Raw genomic sequence first — 24,442 nt, 5'->3', positions numbered from 1 at the left:
CAAATGTTAAGAGAACGTTGACCAAAACCGGTAGGATGCTTGTATACAGCAACGTGTGTATGACCAGAGTCGAAGAACGGTGGAAGTGTCCAAGAAAAAAATAGCGTTAGTCGTAAGTAAACATTATTGTTATAAAATTATTGTAATAGCTTTACTGTGAAAATAATATTCTCTCGATTTAAATAAAATATAGTTTATAATTTTCAAATGCTATATGTATATTTTTCAATGTTAAAAACATAATTTTTTTACTAAATACAAACCATAACTACATAAAAAAAAGTTATTAAAAAGATTAACTACATAAAATCCATTTTTATATTATAATATATAATATACATGAACTCAAAATTGTTTGAAGTAATTAAGAAATATCTATTTGATTATATTATTATTTAAAAATGTGTTAAAATAATTTGATAACCAAATTCGATCAAGTAAAAATATTTTTAAAATTATTCTTTGAATCATTGGTTAAACAAAATTAAAACTGTATTTATTATTCGAGTTTTTATTTAAATAATTTCCTGGATTGATTTAGTCGCCTTTTACATAATTTTTCTTAAAAATAGTTCTTTGTGACTGTCGATTTTAATTTTAAAAAATATTTGATTAACTAGTTGAATTCGATCTTTGCTTGATCATATTATTTGATACTTGCATGTAAAAAAAAAAATTAATTTACTACTAAGACTTATTTTATGCAATAGCTTATGCCTATAAATTGTAATTTCACTTAATGATAAAAAAAAGTACAAGGTACATAAGTTGATACAACAATTAATAACTACTGTACAACAATATAAGTTCATACGGTCATCTGGAATCTGAACCACGAGTTGGCAGGAAGCTTATAAATTCTTATAAATACTTAGGCATAAAAAGCTAATGTAATACGACTAGTATATAGTATAATTTTGTAAGTTTTAAAATGTTCATAACAAACTAGTTTTAATTAACCAGAAAAAATAAAAATATTCTACATAATTCTTAGACCAGTTCGATTAACAGTACCAATTGCAAACTAAAAGATATTTCAAAGTGAATTACAAATTAAACATTTTTTTAAAAAAATATGTAATTAATAAATACTAATCATTTTCATGAAATACTTAGAAATTAATCAAATTTTGCTACATTAAGAAAAATGATTAATATATTGAATTAAAAAATTCACTCTTTACTCCTCAAATCGAGAAGAGCATTCAATTAATATTTACCTTTTAAACCGTACGTAGGGATGAAATAATATATTAATTATTTCAAGTTATCAATGATAAATATTAACCTTAAAATTCTTGTTGTAGTTTTATATATACTTTCTAGTTTCTACACAATTAACCATAGATCTAATTTGAATTAAAAAAATTACAAAAAAAAAAATGTTAATTAAAATATAACTTTTTAACATGTCTATAATAGTATAATATAATATCAGTATTATATTATAACATAGTTATTGACTCCACCTTTTCATCATTTATAAGTATTAAATTTTCAAAAACATTAAACCTTTTTACCTTTAGACCTACAGGCGCTACAGCAGCAGCAATGTAGTAGAACTGTACACCGCCAGAGCGTACAATAACAGTTGTACAACCGGTGGTAATGGTTTGTAGCCACCGATTTCGGTGCACTCTGTCGACAAAATTAATAATAATATACATTACAATATTAATATACGTCCAGTTCGGCGTGTAGCCTCACAGTTTTTTATTTTGTTAGCTATCGGATTGAATAATAAATGACTAACCAAAAAATGTCGACGAATGGCTATTTTCCGCCATGGTGTTAGGATGAGAAATAAAAATTTTTTTTTATGCTGCGGGTGTGTGCTGTAAAGACAGCTGTTAAAACACACCGGTCGTAGCAAATAGCATATTGTGGCAATACTCGAACAACAACACCAACAACTGCAGTTGCTGTGCACACACACACGGGCTCGCACACACGTGTACTATAGCAACTGCGCCAGAGAAACAAAATATGTTATAATCATTATTATTTTATTTTATTTTCACGTTCAGTTTATATTAGTTTAGGCTTGTGCCGATCGTTTACATAATATGACAGTTGACAAACGTTATCCGTCGTATACCACCGTCCTCCGGTCATAGTGTCATTATGTATTATGATATTAATATAATATTGGAATAAACACCAAAAAAAAAAACCATTATCGTTTCCAACACGTCCGGTTTGACCGTGGTCATGATGAGCCGCACTTGGCGTCGTCTGTCATATTACTATTATTGTTGTTATTATATTTTAAATTAGTCGAAATATCTTTTAAACCGGCGCTTATGATAGTGTAATGTACCGAATTATATATTTAAAGAGGCGCAAAACCTTAACGATGGCGGCTTGTATGATCGTCACCGTCGTTTTTCTGCTGTTTGTAATGAGAAGCTTGAACAACGCCACGGCCGACGACCAGACAACCGACAAGGTACCGCACACGGGGTGAGTACAAAAATACCTATATTATTATAATTACAACAATATTATCACATAAATCATAATTGAACTGAACATTATAATAATATTGTAAACGTTATCACAGTGCCCTAAGCCGCAGCTGATAACCTTGATTAAACGATAACACGGGTTGACCGCCTGATTTGTAATAGAATCTCTGTATTATACTACAATTATTATTAACTGACAGTAGACCTAAACAATTACACAGCGCTGTGTATTGTATGCATATAATTAACATTAAGTATAAACTTAAAAAATTGTATTAGTATTTCTTAAACTTTTAACAACTCAAGTCCCCGTGTTTTAGTATTTATGTATTAATTTAAATTATCTTTTAGATTGATATAAATATAAAAAATAATTTAATGAATTCAGTGTCCAACCAAACGGCAAAAAACAATAGAAAAAAATTAATTGCTAAAAAAAATTGTCGAAACACCTATTTCTGGTCAATTGACATAACTTCAATGTCAATGTGTTTTTTAGTATACTGGCTGCATTCTGACAGACCAATTTATAGCCTGAAACTCTAATTAATACTAGGGTTTGAGGGTTAATATGTTTTAACGAAGATTCTTTAATGATCCAATGCTGAGGAGATATTGGTAGATTTACAACAAATTACTTTGTAGTAAGCTGAAACATTTATTATAATATTTTAATTTTCTTGCCTGTTTCTACTCGAATAATAAATAAACTGCTAAAAATAATAAAAAATAAACCCCTAACCGGTTTTAAACGATCATTATACAAGTTATACTAATCAATTTCAAACTAGAAGCGAGCTATGTAACACAGATGAGTGGATATGAATAATATTCAGCTAAACCACTTACCGTTTTCCCCCTCTTATATCTCAGCGTTAAAGTAATGATCACTCGTTAAGTATTGTCGTATACGAACTTGGTTCAATACACGCAGTACACACACTCGAATAACGCTTATATTTTAGGTCTAACCTGAGTAGTATTTATTTACTGACTTCAAAGTATAAATGGCCAGTATTTCTAAACTCGTAAGGATGGTATACCATCGGCACACCTTGACCTAGAGCTAAGTATGAAAACTTAGGTGAGCCAGTGACTGATCCGTACGTTCAGTATTGAGTTTAGAGACCAATTTATAGTTAAGACACCTATCATAAATTAACTCAGTGACTATTGTTTTAAATTACACCTTTGTAATAATTAAACTAAAAGGAAAAAGGTAATTATTTTTAAAAGTAAAATAATAATAACTTCAAGTGATTTACACACAAATAAAATATAGTTTGCATTCAAACAAAGTTAAAAGTACACAAACGATAATAAACGCAAAACAAACACCCCTCGTATAAGCGATCATATACGAGAGAGTGACCATTCCCCGGGCTAAGCCCTAGAGAGTGCCTCTCGACATCCCAATTTGTGCGGCTTTAAATAATAGAAATAAATATAATTTTCGCTGTATAAACATATTAACCGTTTGTTATTTGGCCTAGATATATTGCTTAGTTTCATAATAATATTATTTTTCCTCGCTCTCACTACAATATACATTAAAATCTGGTTGTCGATCAGTTTTTTTTCAAGTACAATATTTATAAACAGATAGATGATGCTCGACATTTATTTGAACCAATTGATTTATTAAAATGTAATCATTAGATACCTCAAAATACAAAACATTACAAACAATTTAAAAAATAGTATAATAATTACAACGTTAAGGAGCACAGCTTATCTACGTTTCAACCTAATGTCAAGAAAAAATCGAATTTTATAATAATATGTTTTAATCATCATTTGAATGTTTTAATTTTTTTTTTTAATTTCTAAAACTTTAAATGAACATTAAAAAAATTATATTTATGTATTAGTTGCTAGTACCTATCTATTCACTAATCAGTTATTGTAGTTCAATATTTTCATTATGTTATAGTCACTTTATTGCGATGAATAATTATATATCTTACCAGAATCGACATCAAAAGATATTAAGACTTGACGTCTTTCTCTATCCTAAAACAAATGTTATGACAAATTGACTTATGCGAGTAACATCATACTATTACAATAATCAAATAATTCCAATTAAAAACGCAAATTAGTGATGTGAGTATTGTGAAAACGTTTAACTCGCAAATGCCATCGTAGTAAGTAATAAAACGAGTTGGGCCAATAATATTGTTGGGCAGTATAATATTTTTCTGCTGGTGCCTTTTCTTGTCCAATGGCGATCATTGAAGATTTACATTTGAATGGTAGATAAATACCATCATTAGTCGTAACCAACATAATAATAAGTATGCAAATTTAAAAGAAAAACGTTGCACAAAGCTAAAGATTCCAAATAATTGGATATCATCTATTTGAACTTTTTGTGCTTACTCTTTTTGTGTCGTTCATAATTCCAAAGCAGATGCTTTACGTGTTATATGTCTCGAAAAAAAACCGTTTACAATAATATACTTGTAGTGTGTTTAAATACATAAACATTCGGTTAATGTACTGTGAAAAACACTAGGACGGATGTCAAACTCACAAAACACTAGTACATTAGTATCATTGTACAAGCCATTATTAAAACAACACAACAAACCTCATTTAGAGGTTATTTAGAGGTGACACAATGGTGTATTCATATTATTCTCAAACTAAATACAGACTTCTGTTCAAAATGTCTTCCCTCTATTTAACCCAAAAGAGTGATAACCACGTAGACAACAAAGACAACAAATAAAACGAAATTGTAAAATATTTTCCTATAACATTCTAACATTTTTTCAATATCAATTGAGTCTAAACTCTCCAAATTGTTCACATGCTCAACCCGGTGCAACAAATCTACTTTTTTTTCACGCATAATATATTTCTTACCTTTCAAAGTTTGTTAATTTTGGTATTTTATATTTGTCGTAGTATTGCTCTTCTGAAATATCAAATAACGACAACTGTTCACGTTATGTATTGTCACGCGATTGACATTTATGGCAGTATAACAATATTATCTATAACCCATATAAATTAAACGGTCAATTAATACAAGTACTTAAATCATATTGTTTTGTTTTTCTCTTATAAAAACCCACTTTTGTTCGATACTATAAGTTAACACTAGGTACTTGAAAATACTAAATATTTTTTTTAAAACTTCTATTACTACTAACCATTTTAAGTACTCCGAAGAGACTATATTCAACCCTTCTACATCATTATTATAAAACAGTTACAGCACCCTTTCGATTTATTCCGTCTTGGCTGCCATATGGTACTCACCCCATTTGCCTACCCTCCTAATATTGTTTTAGTTATAGAGGACTTTGTGCTGAACACTATAAAAAAAACCCAGGTAGAGTTGACAAAATTAAAACGTATCGGGTTTAACTTGACAGAGTTTTATTGGGCTTACGCACACCCCCAAAAAATGAATTAAATAGCTATTCTGTACATTTATTGGTCCAATCATGTGTAAAAAGTACCAATACTGTTGTACAAAGACCTTCTATGGCATGGGGAATATAATAAATTCATCAGTCGACATATCCTCGTGGGTAGAATCACATTACTAATGCCTGGGAGGGTTGGGATAGGTTAGGTTAGGTCCTTATGCTGTTAAGAAAATTGGCTTTTAACTGGTCCAATTCGCTTGTCATTCGACGCTGACTAATCTGTAAAATGTATCGTTTCTAGAAAATATTATACTTGCGTGAACGACACGTGTGTATTGACCAAATTTCCGTTGTCCGAACAAATAAACGGCGAACCAAACGGATCGATAGACGTTTGCCGCATGACATGTGGACCCTATGGAGCACTATGGCCCCGGCCGACAATTAAGACGGCCATCAAGTAATTGTTTGAACGCGCAAAACAAAAGCTAGAACTTGATTTAATTTAACTACCTATGGTGTTTGTTCAAATAGAAAATCTATTATCGAATTCGGATTGGAGAATGTACAATTTAACTTGTCCTCCGTGGCCGACGATCTCGGCAAACAGTACTTGACCGAAGCTTCCGAGGTGTTTTTAAATTCGCTAAAAGCCCTCTGCAAGCCTCGGTGCGCTCCTTACGCCAACAACCCTACCGTTTACATAAGCACCACCACCCCTTTCGATTACCTCAAGTGGACAACCAACGAACGGTACGCGTTGAGCATCGTCACAGAAGGTTTGTTGTTTTAGCCATTTGTGACAAACGGACGCAGACTTGTAATATTTATGTTGACACTTTCAGGCAATAAGATTACGGTCAAAATTACCGCACAAACGGTGTACGGTGCCCGACATGGATTGGAAACACTGCGGCAACTGATAGCCACATACGGCACGCTGGAGTACGGCAAGAACTTGGTGATGGCCTCGGACGTTTCCATAAGTGACCAACCGGCGTACGCTCACCGAGGTTTTATGCTGGACACTGCCAGACATTACTTCCCTATTTCGGCTATAAAAAGGACCATTGACGGTATGGGTCATTCCAAACTCAACGTATTCCATTGGCATGCCACCGACACCCACAGTTTCCCACTGGACTTGCCCAGCGTGCCGTTAATGTTCAAGTAAGTCACACCGATAGTTTTCGCACAAATTTCCCCTTAAATACCGTTGCCTAGTTGCTGTAGTTTGGTAAAAGGTCCCAAAGTAAATTTCTCCCAGCGTTTTCGTTGCTTACATAACTTACAGGGTATGAATCCGTAAGATTGGCACAAGATTCTCCTAAGGATTCACCGGGGAATCCAATAAATGCCAGGGGACTCCCCGAAGTATTTTAGACTCTAAGAGGTCCCTAGGAAGATACTCCGTTGCCTTTAACCTTGCTGGCTTAATGATAATGACTAATAATACTCATCGTTGATCATTCGCAGGTACGGCGCTTACAGTGCAGAACAGAAATATTCCTACGACGACATCAAAGACCTACTCAGGTACGCCCTGGTGAGAGGCGTACGGGTAATAATGGAAATCGATTCGCCGGCACATGCGGGAAACGGGTGGCAATGGGGTAAATCCGAGGGTTACGGAGACTTAGCCGTTTGTGTCGACAAAGACCCTTGGAGACAATACTGCGTACAACCGCCTTGTGGTCAGCTCAATCCGATCAACAGCAACACGTACAAATGGCTCGGAAAACTCTACAAAGACTTGGTCAGCCTGTTTCCCAAAGGCGAGGCGTTCCACATGGGTGGCGACGAAGTGAGTCATGAGCACAACAGCTGTAAAGCACTGTTTTTTTTTTTAATTAAATTACTCGTCATTCATTTGCGTAGGTCGCCATCAATTGTTGGAACACCACTCTGGAAATCGTCCAGTGGATGAAAAAGAACAAAAACAATTTGAGCGAAGAAGCGTTTGCCGAACTATGGGCCGAATTCCACGCTAAAGCGTTAAACGCTTACGACAGCGAAGTCGGAGACGCCAATTCTGACATTATAGTCTGGTCAAGCGGATTGACCGAGCCGGAAATCATACAAAAACATCTGGACAAAAACCGGTTTGTCGTGGAAATCTGGGAAGACCCGACGAGTCCAGCCAAGTTGACCGAACTGGGGTACAAAGTTATAGTAGCGATGAAAGACGTGTACTACTTAGACCACGGATTTTGGTCGCCGACAAACTACCACACGTGGAAATTGATTTACAACACGAAAATGCCGGTGGCGAACAAAACGAATTTGATTTTGGGGGCAGAGGTAATGGGGCTGTTACTAAATCCCACACGTCTATAATGAGACATTATTTGTTTGTTTTTTTTTATTCATAGACCTGCATGTGGTCCGAGTACGTGGACGAACTGGGTCTGGACTTAAAAGTCTGGCCCAGAACCGCAGCCCTGGCAGAAAGACTGTGGGCGAATCCGTCAACGAGATCTCAAGCTGCTGAATACAGGTACGAGCCGGACGCGTCCGTGAAAATGTAAACTAAAACTAAAAAACCAATTACTATTGCAGAATGCAACAACACAGAGAGCGACTCATTACTCTCGGGATCAAGCCAGATGCCATCATGCCAGAATGGTGTTACGACCGCGAAGGCGAATGCAAACTGGAATAAGTAAACGTTCCTTTTGTATTAAAATTATTATTATTTTCACACTTTGCTTTGTTCTTTTTTTATACTTCAATAAAACGTATACATATTATTATTTTATTAAAAATATTTTCAACTTATTTTATATATTATAACAATAATAAAAAAAAAAATACTCAGAGGTTATTGCGAAATTTCGCTTCGTAATAGTTTTGCAAGGCACGCCTCAGCACTGCTATGGTGAAATCTACATCGTCCTTTGTCACGCACATGGGTGGCATAAACCGCAATACCTGTCAATCAAAACCAGGTCCATCATTACATAGTAAAACAAAATTGACAATTACACGCATAAGCAAAATTATAAAACGTAGAATGTTTTGGATTATGATTAGGATTTTGTTAATTATGATAAAAATAACTTTTTATTTTCACCATTATTATCACTACCGTACGTTTCATCAGACGATTTCTCCCAATTTCCTCCCTTTATTAGTTTCGTTACGGTTTTTTTGTAAAACATAATATTATATGTTAATAATAGCAATAGTGTCAACGATGTCCACTAACGTTGGATCGAGCTCCGCCGATGCCGATGAGGAGTCCCATCTTGGAACAGTCGTTTTTGATGCGAGAAATAGCTCTGGAGCTCAAAGGACTGGTGGGAATTCCCGTGTCGCTCTCGTCGTGTTTTTTGTCCACCAACTCCACCCCGATCATCAGCCCTTTGCCCCGCACGTCGCCGATCACCGACCATTCGCGCCTCATGCCGCACAGTTTCTCTATAAAGTACGTGCCCACTTCCAGACTGTTCTGTTGCATCTTCTCGTCTTCGATCACCTACGAGCACACACAAAAACTTCATACGTATAAAAAAAAAAAAAAAAACCGGGAAACGGCCATTACCTCCAACACTTCGATTCCCACCGCGCACGCCACCGGATTTCCGCCAAACGTGTTGAAGTGAAATCCCGGGTTCAACGATTTGGCTATTTCCGACGTGGTCACCACCGCCGCCATGGGGAACCCGTTACCTATTCCTTTGGCCATGGTCACTATGTCGGGCGTGACGCCGTGCGATTGAAAGTTCCAAAAATGCTCTCCGGTCCGGCCGAATCCGGTTTGCACCTCGTCGGCCACGCACAGACCGCCGTTGCTTTTGATCAGCTCGTACGCTTTTTTCAGATAACCCTTCGGGAACTGGACGACGCCGCCGACGCCCTGAATGGATTCGGCGAAAAACCCGGCCACTTGGGCTCGGGGCAGCGAATATGTGAACAGCTGTTCCAGTTGGTCGTAATACTTGTCGGCAGCCCAGCAGTTGTTTTTGCTGCATTTGCAAGCCCTCAAGGTTTGCGACGGCGAGTCCCTACAGTTCTTGCCGCCCCAAATGCCTTTGAACACGTCCGGGCACATCGTGTGGTGCAGCGAATGGCCTACCGGCTGGTTGTACCTGGTGGCCGACAGGGCGGTAAGCCCGTGTAGACTTCCCGCCACGCCGTGGTAACAGTTTTGGATAGACACCACGTCTTGGTTGCCCGTGTACAACCTAGCCAACTGCAACGCCAGTTGGTTGGCCTCCGACCCACTGTTGACCAGGTATACGGTCTGCAATGTTAACCAAAAGTGTTTTAAAGTAACCGGCGACATTGAGTATGGCCGAAGAAATAGCAGACTAGGCACTTGAAAATGATTACTATTTTTTATCAGATGTATATCAGTCCTGACGTTGTGTACTACTCACGTTGAGATCTTCGGGCATTTTCGACACTAACTTCTCCACGTACTCGTACAGCTTAGGGTGTTCGTACACTGCGGATACGTGATTCAAGTTGGCCGCCTGACGGGCTATGGCGTTGGTGATCCGTCTGAAAACAAATACCGACAATTTTGGTTTTGTGCGCCAAGTGTACCGCCAACTAATCGGTCATACTGACGGATGACAGTGTCCCACGCTGACCGTAGCTATGCCGCCGAACATGTCCAAATACCGTTTGCCGTTGTGGTCAAACAGCCACTGCATTTTGCCCGTGTACAGCAACAACGGTTCCTCGTACATCTGTCTTTGAGGGAACACATTTTGCGCCTGCATCGACTGCGCCTTCTCGTACGACGGGCCCTACGTTGAACATTTTCAAAATATTACTGTAAACCGATTTAAAAATAATTCTTAATAGTGCTATCGTTTGTGTTAGCCAAGACGCGACTCGTTTCCAGTTAATTTATTTTTATTATTTCCGTCAACCCCTATCTGACCCAGTATATTATTTGGGTTTTTCTCATTTCTTCCAAAACGTTATAACCAAACAATCTCAATATTATTATTCTGGTTCGTTTCTCTTGCGCTTTGACGCACCTCTCAAAATATCTTTTGTATTCCCATTCTAATTGTCAACATTCTCACTTCAGCTACTTACATATTCCTTTCAACTGTCCTGATTAAACCTCAACGCGTTTATCCATACATAACTGATTTATCTACACACATACAGCAAAAATATAGTATTTTAAAATTACATTATATTATAGTTAATGTTATAAATGTTAATGTTATGATACATAAAACTATTATTTTGGTAGGAAATCAAATATAAAAAACCACAATTTTTTTAAAAAAATATTTCTCTAATATTAAAAAACAATTATAATATCGAGGAATTATTATTTAAAATTCTAACCGTGTACCGTTAATGTATTAAAATAAAAATTAAATAATATGTTGATTAATTCTACATAAAAAACAAACTCGATTTTTGTACACATAATGTTGTTTGACTTTCTAAAACATTTTATTTATTGATAGTATTAGTTGATTAAAAACATGTACATTAGTATAGTATTTACTTTGTAGGGTGGAGGAGTGAAATCAATTGGCGGTAGTACCGGAAAAGGATTTATTGTCCCGTAGCACTTGTTGAATGGTTTATGAAAGCCTGGTAAAAAAAAATATCTCTTAAAATTTGTTCACTATCAAAATTCAAATATCGTCGAATGGGTTTTTTTTAACAACGCATCAGAACACAATGGATTAACATACATTTTCGAAAAGGGGGTCACGCTTAAACTATATTAGTTTAAATTATGATAATTTGTTTGCCGGCGACGTACTTTCTATACTTACTAATTTCATAATACTCACACAAAGCATATTTTGTTCTATAGTAAAAAACAGTAGGTAGGTACATCAACCCGACAGTGTACCAATTTGAATTTTGTTTTTAAAAGTATATATTGTAATATTATATAAATTATGATGCAGTGCCGCAAAATAATATTCTATTAAATTAGTAAATTATACAGATAAACGGAATGTACGAGTATTGTTGTGCACTCGTGTCTATGACGTTTGTTTCTTTGTGCTGATAAACTTGATCTTCGATAGTAAAAAAAATTGTTTTTATCTAACTACAATTACTATTTATAACTTATAAACTGAACAAAACAAAATAAAAAGTTTTTATTACAATCGTTTATAAATATCGCTATTCATTGTAAAATTATTTAAACTAATCATTTCATTAAATTTGCTTCAGCACAAAATATAATGAAATTCGCTAAAATTCGAATACATAATATTTAATAAAAATACAATATTTTATAATAATTGTTACAACATTCTAAAATCATATTTTAGCAGAAAGTAATAATATATTGATGACACAAATATTTTAAAAATATTTTCTTTAAAATTATAAAATAATTTAAATATTTAGAAATTATCATTGAGAGATTTGTGTTATTTGTATTTTATTTCCTGATAAAGTATGATTATGAAATGTGTTTACAATTTACGTTTGCCTGATTTATTGTAAGTATGATTTAAAAAAGAGAAAAAGCTAGTTAGTTTAAGAAATAATTATTTTTACAGTACTCTGCTTAGTCAGACCACAACAATATTAAGCTATAGTAAGTGAAGATACTATTTCTAAATTCTAATAAGCTGATTTTTCAGTGAATCAATAACTATAATATAATAATCTTTATTTATTAGTAAATATCAACACACGCTTATCAGATCAAAATATCTAAATTTTTGTTTAATTATAATTTTATATAGTATCTTGATCGTTGCATCGTTTTGTTTTTAAACTGATAAAAATTAAGCTTTAACTGGACAGCCGTTAGCACATTTCTTGAATGAACGAAAACAATATAGTTTAGAAAAATCGAATTGCATAATTAATCAACAAGAGCTGCACAAACAATAATTGATACAGTTAATTAAAATTAAATGAACCATTTACATGTACAAGAATACAATAGCAATTTTCAGTGATTTCTTACAGTGTTCCGTAATATATTTTAGAAGCCACTGAAAATGTCTATTGTATTCATTACATATTTTAAAACGTCCATGCAAACCTTTATTAGTATTCACAATGACCAACTCATTATTAGCTAGTTTAAAGTCTGAGGCGCATTGTGAAATAATTGTAAAAATAACAGAATCCAAATGATCACAAACTAAACTGAATTATTAATTAAACATTTTAAGATTTTCCTTTATCAGTTTTTAAACCTATAATTAAGTTAATGGCTTTAGGTTAAAATTCATAGTTAAGAGTTATAATTCAAAACACTAACCTTTTATAATGAATTAAATTAAATTTTATCAGTTTTTTAATAACTGCACGAAAAATAAATAATATTTACAAATGAAATAATAAGAGCCAAAAGTGGACAAGTGACATTTTTTATTCGAAAACAAGTTTCTATTTATTAAAATAATATTTATGTATCTTTACCTAATAATTTATTTAATAATGTTTTGGAAAAATAATAAAAATAGTTATTCCACAACTTAGACCTTAACTTTTTAACAGCTGGTCTAAATGCTTTGTATTATATTATGGAATTTGAGGATCTAAAAAAAGTCTTACATCTTATAAACGACATTAATTATATTTTTACTCAGTTTTCACAGTTTATATGATATTGTGTCATTGATTTTATAATAATAAAATTATAGACATAACATTAATTGGGGTTAATTTTAACTAAAAAAAAAAATGTCAACTCTAAAATGGTGAAGTATTCTATTTTCCGACATTAGTAAGTTAATGAGATATGGCAATTTTTTAAGATTTTCTCAGAACTCATTTATAGTCCAAATGAGTTGATATTTTTACGGGCTCAATCCAATACAATAAGAATTATTTATGGTAAAAAATGGGCTTTCCACTTGTAATTTTAAGTGAAATACAAACAATTCAGTATATTTTTTGTCGTTTGTATTATACAAACATGATAACGCTAATATAATAATTATATTATATTCTTTTAAACCAGACGGCCGAGAATCGCGGGAAAATATAGTGTTGAACGGTGTTTTTTTTTATACAATATTAAACAACATTTAATAACATAACATAATTTATATACATTTTTTTATATTACCTTTGAATTTACTGCGGACGTGCTTCATGGTGAAAAAAAAAGCTGCTGCTGCTGCTGGTGCTGCCGTTTAGGGTACCGCAACGACAGTAACAAACGGCCGAATCAAAACAATATTACAATAATGATTATACAGCGAACGGAAACAATTATTATAGTAACCGCACACGCCCAGCCTTTTTTTCCCTCCGATTGACTTTTGCTGGGCCAAAGTTCAAATGATAATGTACGGCTTGTGTGTGTGTGTTGTTGTTAGAATAAATTTTAGTTTTGTCAAAAAGGAACGGTTGAAATGGGGAAAAAAAATAAGAAAGCCGCCTTTTCGCTCGAACGCACTACTCTATTGCATTTTAATAGGCCCTTCAAGTATGCGCGTACCTGTGGTATGTGCACACCTAAACCGTTCATTAACGCCGTGTGTAATTGGATACAATAAACTATTTTATTACCGTAATAGTAGTATTATAGTAGGTGCCAAAGGTTGTGATGATAATAAAAATAATAATTAAAAAAAACAATGAAACGCACTCGACGGTCTCTAGCGGTCAACGAGTCACGGTGGACGGCATTATGATGATCTATATCCATAAAACAGCTCATAAGCATAGTGCATTAATCGCACATTATCGCATCGATAATGTACAAAATATACAATATACACGAGTACAGGGTGTCTAACGCGATGTTTAAACAAAAGTTTAAAGTCTTATAAAAACATTTGGAAAAGTCCTTTTTTTTCACAGGAAAGTGTTTAGTTTAAAAAAATACAAACTTTTCCAGTTCTTCGTTTGTTTAAAAAAAAAATCCAGTGTTTAAATAGGAGCCTAAAACTAATGAAGATGACATTATATTATATGGAATAACTTTACTTTTACACAACTATCGACCGAATGGATTTTATGTTAAATAAAATAAGTACATCGAATCGTATTACTATTATAGAAGCACAAACAAATACAATTCAACATAAATTATTGTAAAAAAAAAAATTGAGGTGCCTAGAACATGAGGCTTTACTTTCCTTTTAAAACTCATTTTTTCTCGACACCGCAAAACATGCAATAGACACCACCCTGTACCTGAACAACAAAACGGCAGATGGGTCCGTTTAGTTGACACCATAATATTTATGTTTGATATTATAATTAAGTAACTAGTGTACCATCTAGTCTTGTAAAAATCAATATTGTCGGAGATTAACTAATATATATATATATATATATATATATATATATTATATTATATTATTATGCTAACAATCCATAAAATATTATATTGACACTATAGCAGATAAAACGTGTAGACGTCGTTGAAATAATTGAAATATCATATGTTTCAATATGTTATTGAAATTCGGATAAATTAATTAGTTATTGTTTTTCAAAATCGTCAAGTGTTTTGAAATTTAGTCACATAAAAATATGTCAACCGTGTGATTTATGGTGCTCTTGTATTATAATATGCTTAATATGTCAATGGATTAGCTGATAAGGCAGGAGATATCGGTGTTCTTCAGTTTTCTTGTTGTTGTTAATTAAGACATTACATAACCACTTAACTACCGACCGTAGATGCTAAATTCCAAGAAAAAGGATCACACGCGAAGCCTTTTCGAAAATTCGAATACTTGAATATCAAAGTAATATTAATTATTATGGTGAATTCACATGTTTGCGGTTAGGAGATTTCAGTGCCCGGCCGTTAGTATAAAAGCAATTATTTAATGTAAGGTTTCACTATTTAATTATACAATTATTCTTTAGGACACCAATCACCACCCATATTAATTATTAATACAAATGATGGCTATTTATTCTGTGATTGAAAAAAATATATATATTGTTTTCTAATTTTTCTGGTCATACGAAGTTTTTATTTAAATCATTAATTTAATATAAATTAACATATTATACGTTATTTAAACAAATAACTTGGGTCAACTAAAACTGAAATGTCCAAAAACTCATAGTATGTTTTTTGAAAATAAACCTATATTAGTTTTTTTAAACCAATTGCTTAATAAATAGGTTTTTCAAATACATTTTTGTTAAACTAAAACGCGCTTGGATTATTATTTCGACTTCAAGGAACCTAATTTTAATTAATAGTTAGGAGAAAATAATTTCGTAGCAAAATCTTAGATTTATTGACTTAAAACACGTAACTGCTTAAAAATTTGAGCCCAACCAACAATGTACTTTAATAAAAATAATTGCTTTAGGTATGACACAGTACACATACAAAGATATATGATATTACCTGCTATATTCTACGATTTTGCGATAACACTAGTCACCAAGTCGATCTATTTTTAAATTAATATGACGTACTACAATGGCTTTACCGCTCCTCGCTGCTTGCCGCATTAGTTTTGTTTTGACAGTAGTTTAATTTATTTTATAAAACAAATAATATAAAGTTATTATATTACGGTTTAACTTTGACAAGAATTAAAAAAAAAAAAAGTATTGTAGACCAAGTTATCGCTATATTTGTTGGACTCCGTCTCACAAGTCGTGTTTGCGGTGACCAACATAAAATTTTACTGAATCATCTAAAATCAATCAAATCTAAAAAAAATCATTAGTTTAATAAATAATCTAGAGCCTGATCAAAGCTTTTTTTTTTTAAGTAAGCAAAATGGTGACCTCTGATTATTTACTCGCCGATTTTCAAGGAAAAAAGCACTAGTTTATTGTTTATAAAAAATATAATTTTTAGTAAAAAAAAAACCTTTGATCAGGCACTAGTTTTTTATGCTTTTAATAAGCTGTATAAATTTCATTCAAATCTGTGAAGTGGTTTTTGAATTACAGTGGTCACCGTCTTTGAAGAAATAGTTTCGAGAAAAACTTATTTGAAAAGTTTTATACTCGATTCATGTATAAAAAAATAAATTATTTAATTACTTACATCGAGTTATCTATTCCTTTGATTAACTTAAAATTTTCAGATAATATTTTCAAGACATAATACTTTAAGAAAATACAAATTAAAAAAATCGAATATTTTAAAATCCTGACTACCCCTAACACCTAAGTTTTTCATTCAAAATTAAAAGTAGGTGTCTTCTAAAACAATAAAACCCATCACATTCATCAGTATGGCTGATTTCTGTACATATCTAATTTTCATGACGACATATAATAAGACAATTCCTATCAATTTATTTTATTCATATATATACATTTCCCCCCCCCCTGTTTAGGACCTCTGTATCCGCCCTTGGATCAATGATCTCTACAATTGTGGATCAATAGTTGAGCAAAAATTGTAGTATATAGTATTTGTTAGTAGGTCCTTACTAACTTAGTAAGAAATTTTACATGTTTTTTTTTTTGTTTGGAATAACGTTTAATGCCATAGAGTTAAGAAAATGATGTTACCAACGCTTGTTGCTGACACTGTTTTCGCTCAACTGATAACGGCCGTTATCATCTTTTCGCCGATGACCCTCGTGTTTACATTTTGTATATTTCAGAAATTATTAAGTCAAAATTTGGAACAATCATTATTAATAATCAATCAAATCTCGCGTGTGATTGGATTTTTTTCTTATTACACAATATTAACGTGCAAATGCTTTTGTACGGGTTTCCGCCAAAGTCTACCATCAACGCGTCGACGTTTCGGTAAAATCAAAGTGCTCGTTTGGTCCGTTGTCGCCGAAAAAAAAAATGGGAGATTCCGAATTAGAAGCTTTGCGGGCTCAGCGAATGGCCCAAATGCAGTCGGAGCGCGGGGTAAGTATTAGAAAAAAAAAAAATGATCTATAATTGCGTTTTAATTTTATTTTTCAACTAGCCGCAAGACGGTAATACGGCCGAAAAACAAAAACAGGCCGAACAACAGCGTCAGGCGGTCGAAGACATGAAACACTCAATACTGACCCAGGTGCTCAATCAAGCGGCTCGAGCGAGACGTAAGGATTTTTAACTGGTCAACTGTCTAGGTAATATATGTTATATGGTGAACGTCCCAATGTTACAGTAAACACCCTGATGATCGGCAAACCAGAAAAAGGACGTATGGTGGAAAATATGTTACTGAGAATGGCCCAGTCCGGACAGATTGTCAACAAACTGGGAGAGGACGAACTCATAGGACTGTTAGAACAAGTCAACAGCCAAATGCAGTCTCAAGAACGAAAAACTACCGTTAAAGTGAGTCGTCTGAATTAAAAGTTTAATTTTCTTATTTACAGACTATTAATTAATTTTTATATTTTAGTTTGACAGAAGAAGAGCCGCTCTCGATGATTCCGACGAGGATTACTAACTGCAGCACTGTTGATAAATTTAATTACATTTTGTACTAACAAGAAGTAGCCACTATTATTATTATTATTATTATTTAAAAGAGCTCGTGGAATTTAACAAAAATTATTATTCATATTCCATGTATAATATAATAATTAATATGTTATAAATATACCTATATTTATATATATATATACAATACTTAACAAAAAAAATATGAGCTTCTTGTTGCTTTTTTTTTAATAATATTTTTATACAATTTAAAAGTTAATAATATAATAATGAACCTTTTCCAACTAATATTATCATCCAAGTTATTTTTATGAATAAAACGGAAATCCCTGCTCTATTTCTTATCAATAAAGTATGTTATTTTCATTCAGTCTATATTTTGACATAATTATTATTGGTTACAGGTTATCATAATTTAAGTTTTATTCTTAGTTTAAAAGGTCAGAAAAAAATCTTTACCGATTCGCTAAATGCCACATTTGCAAAGTATGAGTGAAACTTGTAATATAAAATGCATAGGAAGCTTAAGTCCAAGTCATGTAAAAGAATATCATATTACAGCAAATATTAATGAGGGTGTACAAATATAAGCTCGCAGCATTTAACCTTCACAACCTTTGATATAATTGAAAAAACAAAAAATAAAAAACTTGCTACTATAGATCCGAAACTGAAAATTGTAATCGTTTTGATTCGTTTTAATCGCTGATTTAAAAGTGCTAATAAACATTTTAAAGTAACAATAATGATAATTTCACTCTTAAACTGATGATATAGTCTTTATATCCTAATCAAACCAAGGCATTATTTAAAAAAATATTCAAATAAAATAAATACAATTTCATTTTTATTTTAACAAATGTCCAAATAATGATAAAAATAAGATTTCAAATAAAAGTTAAAAAAATAAATTGAAATAAATTAGTATTTAAAGTAACATGTTGATTGTAAGAGTAAAAAAAAAAATATTTAAATAAAGTATTTGGAACAATTCATAAAAATGTATTTCAAGCAAAAGTTAGTTAATATGCTAAATTAAAGTTTATTCCAAATAGCACATTATTTTTTATTTAAATAACTAATGCTAAGGTTTGATTTTAATCAGGTCAGGCGATTAATTTAAATACATGTTTACTAAAATACAAATAGTAATAATTCCTTTAATTAAAAAAAATTATTAAAATAACTCTTCTAACAAATAAAATTGTATTTTTATCTGTAGGAATTCAAATAACAAATAAATAAGGAATTTAAATACAATTTAAAAAATTATCTCAATTATTTATTACTTATTTTATTTATTTTTTTACCATAAATTATTTAAAATAACGAGTTACTTGAAAATAATCAAATAAACATGGTTTGAATAAAATATTTTTTGAAATTTTATGTCATCAATTATTTATTATTTTAAGTGGCATCTCCCAATTTTCTGTGTTCATGACGTGTATTCAAATTGTATAACTGCCAATTTAGAACAGGAGTACATCGAGTTTTGAGTAAATGCACAATTAGACTAGTGGAGTACATTCAGCAAGCACCCTTGTGTTACTTACACCACTGCTGTTGTCGTCGTCAAAGCAAACAATTATTTAAATGCAACAACAATTATGAATAGGTAATTTTTTTTTTTTTTAACCAAAAAATCAAATATTTAACAATCACTCCATTTTTTTTTTCAATACTCACAGCAATATAATATAATGTAATTCATGATTATGTAAATTACTATTTACATACACAACTATCAATCTATTTGGATTTGACAACAAAAAATAAAATTTTTAGCATTGAATAGCAATACAAATAATAGTATTAATAAAAACTAAAATAATCATAATCATACAGAAAACAAAAACGAGGTCCAGTCTTGGCAAATACCTTTGCACAAATTGTGTACAGAGTTTTTTAGACTCGTGTAAATATATGATAGGATATTGTTAATTTTATCCTACCGATATTATGCTTGTACGGCTAAAACTCATAATGGGAATGTTATGTGATATTGTCGTCAGCCGAATCACTGGGGTCGGCCGATAGCTGGCTGTTTGAAGCTGAACCGTTCTCTTGCTGCTCAAGTCGTGTCGCGATATTGTTTAATTCCAGATAGTTATCCCTCAACAAGCTGGTTAAATACGTAAATATAAAAGTATTATTAATCAACTTAATTTAAAAAATAAAAATACATGTACAAATGTGAATCAGGCAGTAAAAGATCCTCAACTCACCTTAGTAACACTTCAGCGTTTTGCGTACCATGGCGTATCGCTTCAGCTGCTGGAACGTTTGTCGGAATAGAGAGCAAATTAGCCGGGTTTGATAAGCCTTGCTCCCTAATCCGTAGCAAAACTCTTAGACTCCTCACTTCGTCCTCAGCTCTTTGAGCTCTTATCTACAAATGTACCGTTATAACAACCATTAACCATTTTATCTGATTTATATACATGCAATAAAACTTACTAATGCTTGTTGGAGCATGTTATTTAAATTTAACACTGTCGTCCTGAGGTCTTGTTCTGTCGCTTCTAACCTGGCCACCCTGGCTTCTACTACTTGACTGTGCCTAAATAAAATTAACGAGTTTTCATAATTTATTTATCAAAATATATTTATTTTATTTGTAACAGGATTATCAAGTGCCCATTATATCCAAAGACTGCACGACTGGTTACAAATAAAATTAATCTATACAAATTCATTTAACGTTTTGATTTATAAAAAACCTTTGAAACCTAGTAAAATTCTGATTTGTAGGTTGAGCAGCAGCACGTTGACGGTTGATTGTGATGCTTATGCGATTTCGGTCGGTTTGGGGTTCACTTCTGGTGACTGGATGAACAACAGGATGAACAACGGGATGAACTGTGACGCCAATAGGACCGTCAGCTAAGAAATCTGGCAAACTGTTAGTGGCTGTTGGTGTGGTGGCACGTGGCTGTTGCGTTGTAGTGTTGGTAAACGGCAGATCCAGCGGCATGACAACGCATTGCTGGGGAGTGCGGTTGCTGCGATTTCCAAACATTGATGGACGATTGGTTCCACGAGTCAGATCGATGCTGTTTGCACGTGATTCGGGATCTCCATTGTCATATGGCGGCTGATCGGTAGCTAGATGGTCTTGCACAAAGTCTGGTAGAGTAGACGTCTCCGTCACGGGTCGTACTGGTTGTGAAATACTGGGCACTACTTCCACTTTGGGTTTGGACGTTTGATTGGAGCCGTTGTTGCACAAGAAATGTCTGAAAGACAGAGGATTGTCTTCACGCTTAGAGCTGCAAGCTGCACCTTCACCGGGATCTACTACAAAATAAAAACATAATTTAATATGTTGTAGTTAGAAAAAAAAAATGTATACATTAAGAATCCTGTAAAAATTGTTGGCCCAATTTACAATTTTCAAAAAGTGTCTAATGTTTGTGACCTGCACTCTGAAAAATATTGAACAGTTGATTTTTTGGATAAATAATTTTCCAATTAAAAATTTGTGGGTTTAAACAGTTCATTTATTTATTATCTTCCTATAAAAAATAATGTAGAAACTCAAAACCACAATTTTGGAATTTGGACGATTGCAAATTAGGCCAACGATAAATAAAACACAATTACATCAAGAGATATGTTCAAGACAATAATCTCTCACAGACCGGCAAGGCACGATCGCGAGGGTTCAGTTTTTAAATAATATAGAACATTTTTACTTTGTTCAAAATGGTCTCCCATGATTGTAAAAAAATGTTTTAAATCTGATAGGGTTATCTAAAAAATGTAGTTTTTTTAATTAACATTAGCACTAAGCCAAAGTTTTAAATAAGATGCGGATTAATTGGTTTTTCTCAAGTTCAAAACGTCCAAGGAACAAAGGTCATAATCACAGATTAATGTTTATTTTTTAGCTTATCCATATTATCCTCTGTTATTGTACTTTAAATAGGTACAGTGTGGTGGAAAATAAAAGACACATTTGTAATGGGCGCCATAATTTTAATTTTTGAGGAAGAGGGGTGAAAAAAAACAAGTTGTTGCAAAATTAGGGAAGTTTTATTGGATATGAAAAAATATTATTTGTGAAACAGATTATTCGATAGATGGCGTCCTTGAACATAGATGCATTTTTGGAGGCGCTTGCCAAGGTTTTTCATTGCTTTCTCCAACATTTCCACTCAAATTGATGCAATTTCACTTCTAACTGTATCCTTTAAATCGGAAAGGGTTTTAAATAATTTAAAACATTTTAAGGTGTTTTAACTGACTCAAAGAAAGTTTTTATTAATTGCTTCATAGTTGTAAGTATAAAAAAATATCGCTGATATTTGAAAATACATAAACATACAATTTTAACCAAACAAAACCAATAAATGAACAACAATATGTTAACCTAAGAAATTTTAGGTTGATTTTAGTGAAAGGTGAAAGGACAATAGAAATGTTATATGTTGCTATCACACTGTCACATTCCAGTAACTGTACATTAGATTTTTTTTTTACAAATAAATAATAAGTAGGTAGGTAGGTCTAGTGAGACACATCAAGTACTATATTATACAATTGATCGACTAAAACAAAAGACGTCGTTAGCTAGCCATTAAAATCACATTAGATTTTGCAATCAAATAAAATATCAAATTTTATCTATGATTTTAATCAATCGTTTTAGGGAATTTTTAAAGGAATGTAGAATGTTCTAAATACAATTAATCTTGTGTTAACAACAAACTAGTTTTCTACTGTTGAACAAGACTTTACACCGCAAGACGGTGAACTTGAATTGATTGATGAAATATGTATTTTGTGGTAATTAAAAAGCATTAATACTCACAGTTCAAATCGTTATCGTCACTCCTGCTGTCGGTGTGGGTGCCCAGACCGATGTCCAACTGACAAGGAGGAGAGTTTTCGTTTCCGTTGGCCAACAAACTATCGTTTCTTACGTCATTATCGTTACCGTTGTCCGTACTGTTGGCGACCGCATTATCAGTGTCGTTCAACGGGCCATTGTCTTCCTCTTCGTTGGACATAGTGTGGCGATTTCATAAAAATTACCGAACGGAGGAAGTCAAAGTCAGGAGAAAAAAAACTGGTTAAATGCCCAACTGTATAGCGATTATTATTTACAAATACCTAATATTATGTCAAAATAAACATTTGCAATTCCTAACGAAATGGCCGGACGACAATATCCGAATCAAAAGGCGAAACGTAAACTATACCGAGTTGAATAATTCGTACGCACGACAGTACACAGCAAAAGAATGTAACACATAAATTTGATTTGAAAAAAAAAATTGCGATTTGCGAAGCATTAGCGATAAAATAATTGTATGTGTGACAATCAGAAAAATCAAAGAGTAGGGACTGCGCTCAAGTGATAATGGTATCAGTGCGTCCAGGTAAAGAACAGGAAAATGGCTATTTAATAACCACAGCACTCAGCTGCTGCAATGCTTATCCTACGGGCAATAGTTACCATAATATTATTCCTGATAACAACATGTTGATTGTTGATTTCGGAAAGTCGTTCCATATAAGATATCAATATTCCATGAAGGAACTCTAAGGAATAACATTAAATATATATTGACATTAATACCTATACGAATATACGAATATACCCCATTATCGCCTATAGGTTGAAAATAAAATGTAAAATGTTTTCTACTTTGTGTCCTTAGAATTCAACACAATGTGGTAAAAAATAACTTTAATTTCCTTAAGTGCAAACCTGTTAGCAAGAGCGTACATTTGCTGCTGCTGTTGTTGTTTTGTGGTCATTCTAGGTTGAGCAATTAGAGTAGAATTTATTCCAATTCCTAATAAATTTCGAATTTGTTTGGGTGGTAAATCTTTGGTACTTCTTAAGTCTAAATACAAATGATTGTGAAACATAAAATCCACTTAGTTCGTGAACCTCGAACACAACGAATGTAAATATAAGTAAGTTGAATAAAAGCCATGGTTTTTCATTTTTTACCTGAACGACATTTCCAAAAGTTATCAAGCCAACATTTGGAAATAATAAACCAAGTGACATCTGCAAGCAAAATTTAAGTAGGCCTAATTCTTCGTCATCCGCACACGTGTCAACGACGCATAATAATATTGGTGGCATACATTTAATTCTCTAAAAAACCAATCAATTATTTGAAATAAAATTATAATTGATACAAATTTGAATTATAGCTTTAATCTGCTCGACAACACAGTAGCAACAATTCAAAGACATGGAAATATATTCGAAGATTATTAAATTAATAATAAAGTGCTACTGTCCACCTTATTTTGGGTTTTCTT

General features: G+C 32.6%; 4 protein-coding genes across 8 annotated transcripts; 2 read left to right on the top strand and 2 right to left on the bottom strand.

The window, feature by feature from the left end:
- Window positions 1-5: 5 nt before the first annotated feature.
- On the top strand, window positions 6-9,318 carry LOC126833874 (chitooligosaccharidolytic beta-N-acetylglucosaminidase-like). 3 transcript variants are annotated; one of them, XM_050565439.1, is made up of 9 exons: window positions 6-112; window positions 2,339-2,463; window positions 6,153-6,311; window positions 6,386-6,630; window positions 6,697-7,021; window positions 7,328-7,655; window positions 7,730-8,152; window positions 8,224-8,348; window positions 8,411-8,629. In XM_050565439.1, exons 2-9 carry the CDS (start codon window positions 2,357-2,359, stop codon window positions 8,511-8,513), a joined length of 1,815 nt encoding a protein of 604 aa, XP_050421396.1. In that variant the 5' UTR covers window positions 6-112; window positions 2,339-2,356; the 3' UTR covers window positions 8,514-8,629. The 3 variants fall into 3 exon arrangements, with proteins under 3 accessions (XP_050421396.1, XP_050421395.1, XP_050421394.1); XM_050565438.1 differs by lacking the exon at window positions 6-112 and adding an exon at window positions 9,034-9,318 and having other exon boundaries at window positions 1,723-2,463; window positions 8,411-8,513; XM_050565437.1 differs by lacking the exon at window positions 6-112 and having other exon boundaries at window positions 1,723-2,463.
- On the bottom strand, window positions 8,545-14,410 carry LOC126833877 (alanine--glyoxylate aminotransferase 2, mitochondrial). The gene is made up of 7 exons (XM_050565442.1): window positions 13,887-14,410; window positions 11,334-11,422; window positions 10,427-10,608; window positions 10,234-10,357; window positions 9,396-10,097; window positions 9,060-9,329; window positions 8,545-8,782 (listed from the first exon to the last, which is right to left on the bottom strand). Exons 1-7 carry the CDS (start codon window positions 13,912-13,914, stop codon window positions 8,666-8,668), a joined length of 1,512 nt encoding a protein of 503 aa, XP_050421399.1. The 5' UTR covers window positions 13,915-14,410; the 3' UTR covers window positions 8,545-8,665.
- A 2,911-nt stretch (window positions 14,411-17,321) lies between these two features.
- Window positions 17,322-18,520, top strand: LOC126833521 (programmed cell death protein 5). The gene is made up of 4 exons (XM_050564917.1): window positions 17,322-17,626; window positions 17,688-17,805; window positions 17,874-18,046; window positions 18,114-18,520. The coding sequence occupies exons 1-4, from the start codon at window positions 17,561-17,563 to the stop codon at window positions 18,159-18,161; spliced, it is 405 nt and encodes a 134-aa protein (XP_050420874.1). The 5' UTR covers window positions 17,322-17,560; the 3' UTR covers window positions 18,162-18,520.
- Window positions 18,521-19,807: 1,287 nt separating this feature from the next.
- LOC126833354 (uncharacterized) lies at window positions 19,808-23,475 on the bottom strand. 3 transcript variants are annotated; one of them, XM_050564631.1, is made up of 5 exons: window positions 22,971-23,475; window positions 20,878-21,451; window positions 20,615-20,717; window positions 20,383-20,546; window positions 19,808-20,279 (listed from the first exon to the last, which is right to left on the bottom strand). In XM_050564631.1, exons 1-5 carry the CDS (start codon window positions 23,167-23,169, stop codon window positions 20,150-20,152), a joined length of 1,170 nt encoding a protein of 389 aa, XP_050420588.1. In that variant the 5' UTR covers window positions 23,170-23,475; the 3' UTR covers window positions 19,808-20,149. The 3 variants fall into 3 exon arrangements, with proteins under 3 accessions (XP_050420588.1, XP_050420587.1, XP_050420589.1); XM_050564630.1 differs by having other exon boundaries at window positions 20,878-21,454; window positions 22,971-23,474; XM_050564632.1 differs by having other exon boundaries at window positions 20,887-21,454; window positions 22,971-23,474.
- Between the last annotated feature and the right edge of the window lie 967 nt (window positions 23,476-24,442).

Source organism: Adelges cooleyi, unplaced genomic scaffold (genome assembly GCF_023614345.1).
Source record: "Adelges cooleyi isolate 19-005CV unplaced genomic scaffold, UGA_ACOO_1.1 ACOO_flye_CR_arks_rails_tigmint_CR_PRNA_2, whole genome shotgun sequence".
Lineage (NCBI taxonomy): Eukaryota > Metazoa > Arthropoda > Insecta > Hemiptera > Adelgidae > Adelges > Adelges cooleyi.
This window is presented reverse-complemented; position numbering and strand designations above follow the sequence as displayed.

Excerpts from the sequence above, each read along its gene's own strand:
- LOC126833874 (XM_050565438.1), top strand. The coding sequence starts at position 2,315 with ATGTACCGAATTATATATTTAAAGAGGCGCAAAACCTTAACGATGGCG. Across the intron at positions 8,153-8,223 it reads ATTTGATTTTGGGGGCAGAG|ACCTGCATGTGGTCCGAGTA; the intron begins GTAATGGGGCTG and ends TTTTATTCATAG. Across the intron at positions 8,349-8,410 it reads TCTCAAGCTGCTGAATACAG|AATGCAACAACACAGAGAGC; the intron begins GTACGAGCCGGA and ends TTACTATTGCAG.
- LOC126833877 (XM_050565442.1), bottom strand. The coding sequence starts at position 13,914 with ATGAAGCACGTCCGCAGTAAATTCAAAG. Across the intron at positions 10,098-10,233 it reads AAATGCCCGAAGATCTCAAC|ACCGTATACCTGGTCAACAG; the intron begins GTGAGTAGTACA and ends TTAACATTGCAG. Across the intron at positions 8,783-9,059 it reads TCGGCGGAGCTCGATCCAAC|GTATTGCGGTTTATGCCACC; the intron begins GTTAGTGGACAT and ends TTTGATTGACAG.
- LOC126833521 (XM_050564917.1), top strand. The coding sequence starts at position 17,561 with ATGGGAGATTCCGAATTAGAAGCTTTGCGGGCTCAGCGAATGGCCCAA. Across the intron at positions 17,627-17,687 it reads AAATGCAGTCGGAGCGCGGG|CCGCAAGACGGTAATACGGC; the intron begins GTAAGTATTAGA and ends TTTTTCAACTAG. Across the intron at positions 18,047-18,113 it reads AACGAAAAACTACCGTTAAA|TTTGACAGAAGAAGAGCCGC; the intron begins GTGAGTCGTCTG and ends TTTATATTTTAG.
- LOC126833354 (XM_050564630.1), bottom strand. The coding sequence starts at position 23,169 with ATGTCCAACGAAGAGGAAGACAATGGCCCGTTGAACGACACTGATAAT. Across the intron at positions 20,718-20,877 it reads AATTTTACTAGGTTTCAAAG|GCACAGTCAAGTAGTAGAAG; the intron begins GTTTTTTATAAA and ends AATTTTATTTAG. Across the intron at positions 20,280-20,382 it reads AACGCTGAAGTGTTACTAAG|CTTGTTGAGGGATAACTATC; the intron begins GTGAGTTGAGGA and ends GTATTTAACCAG.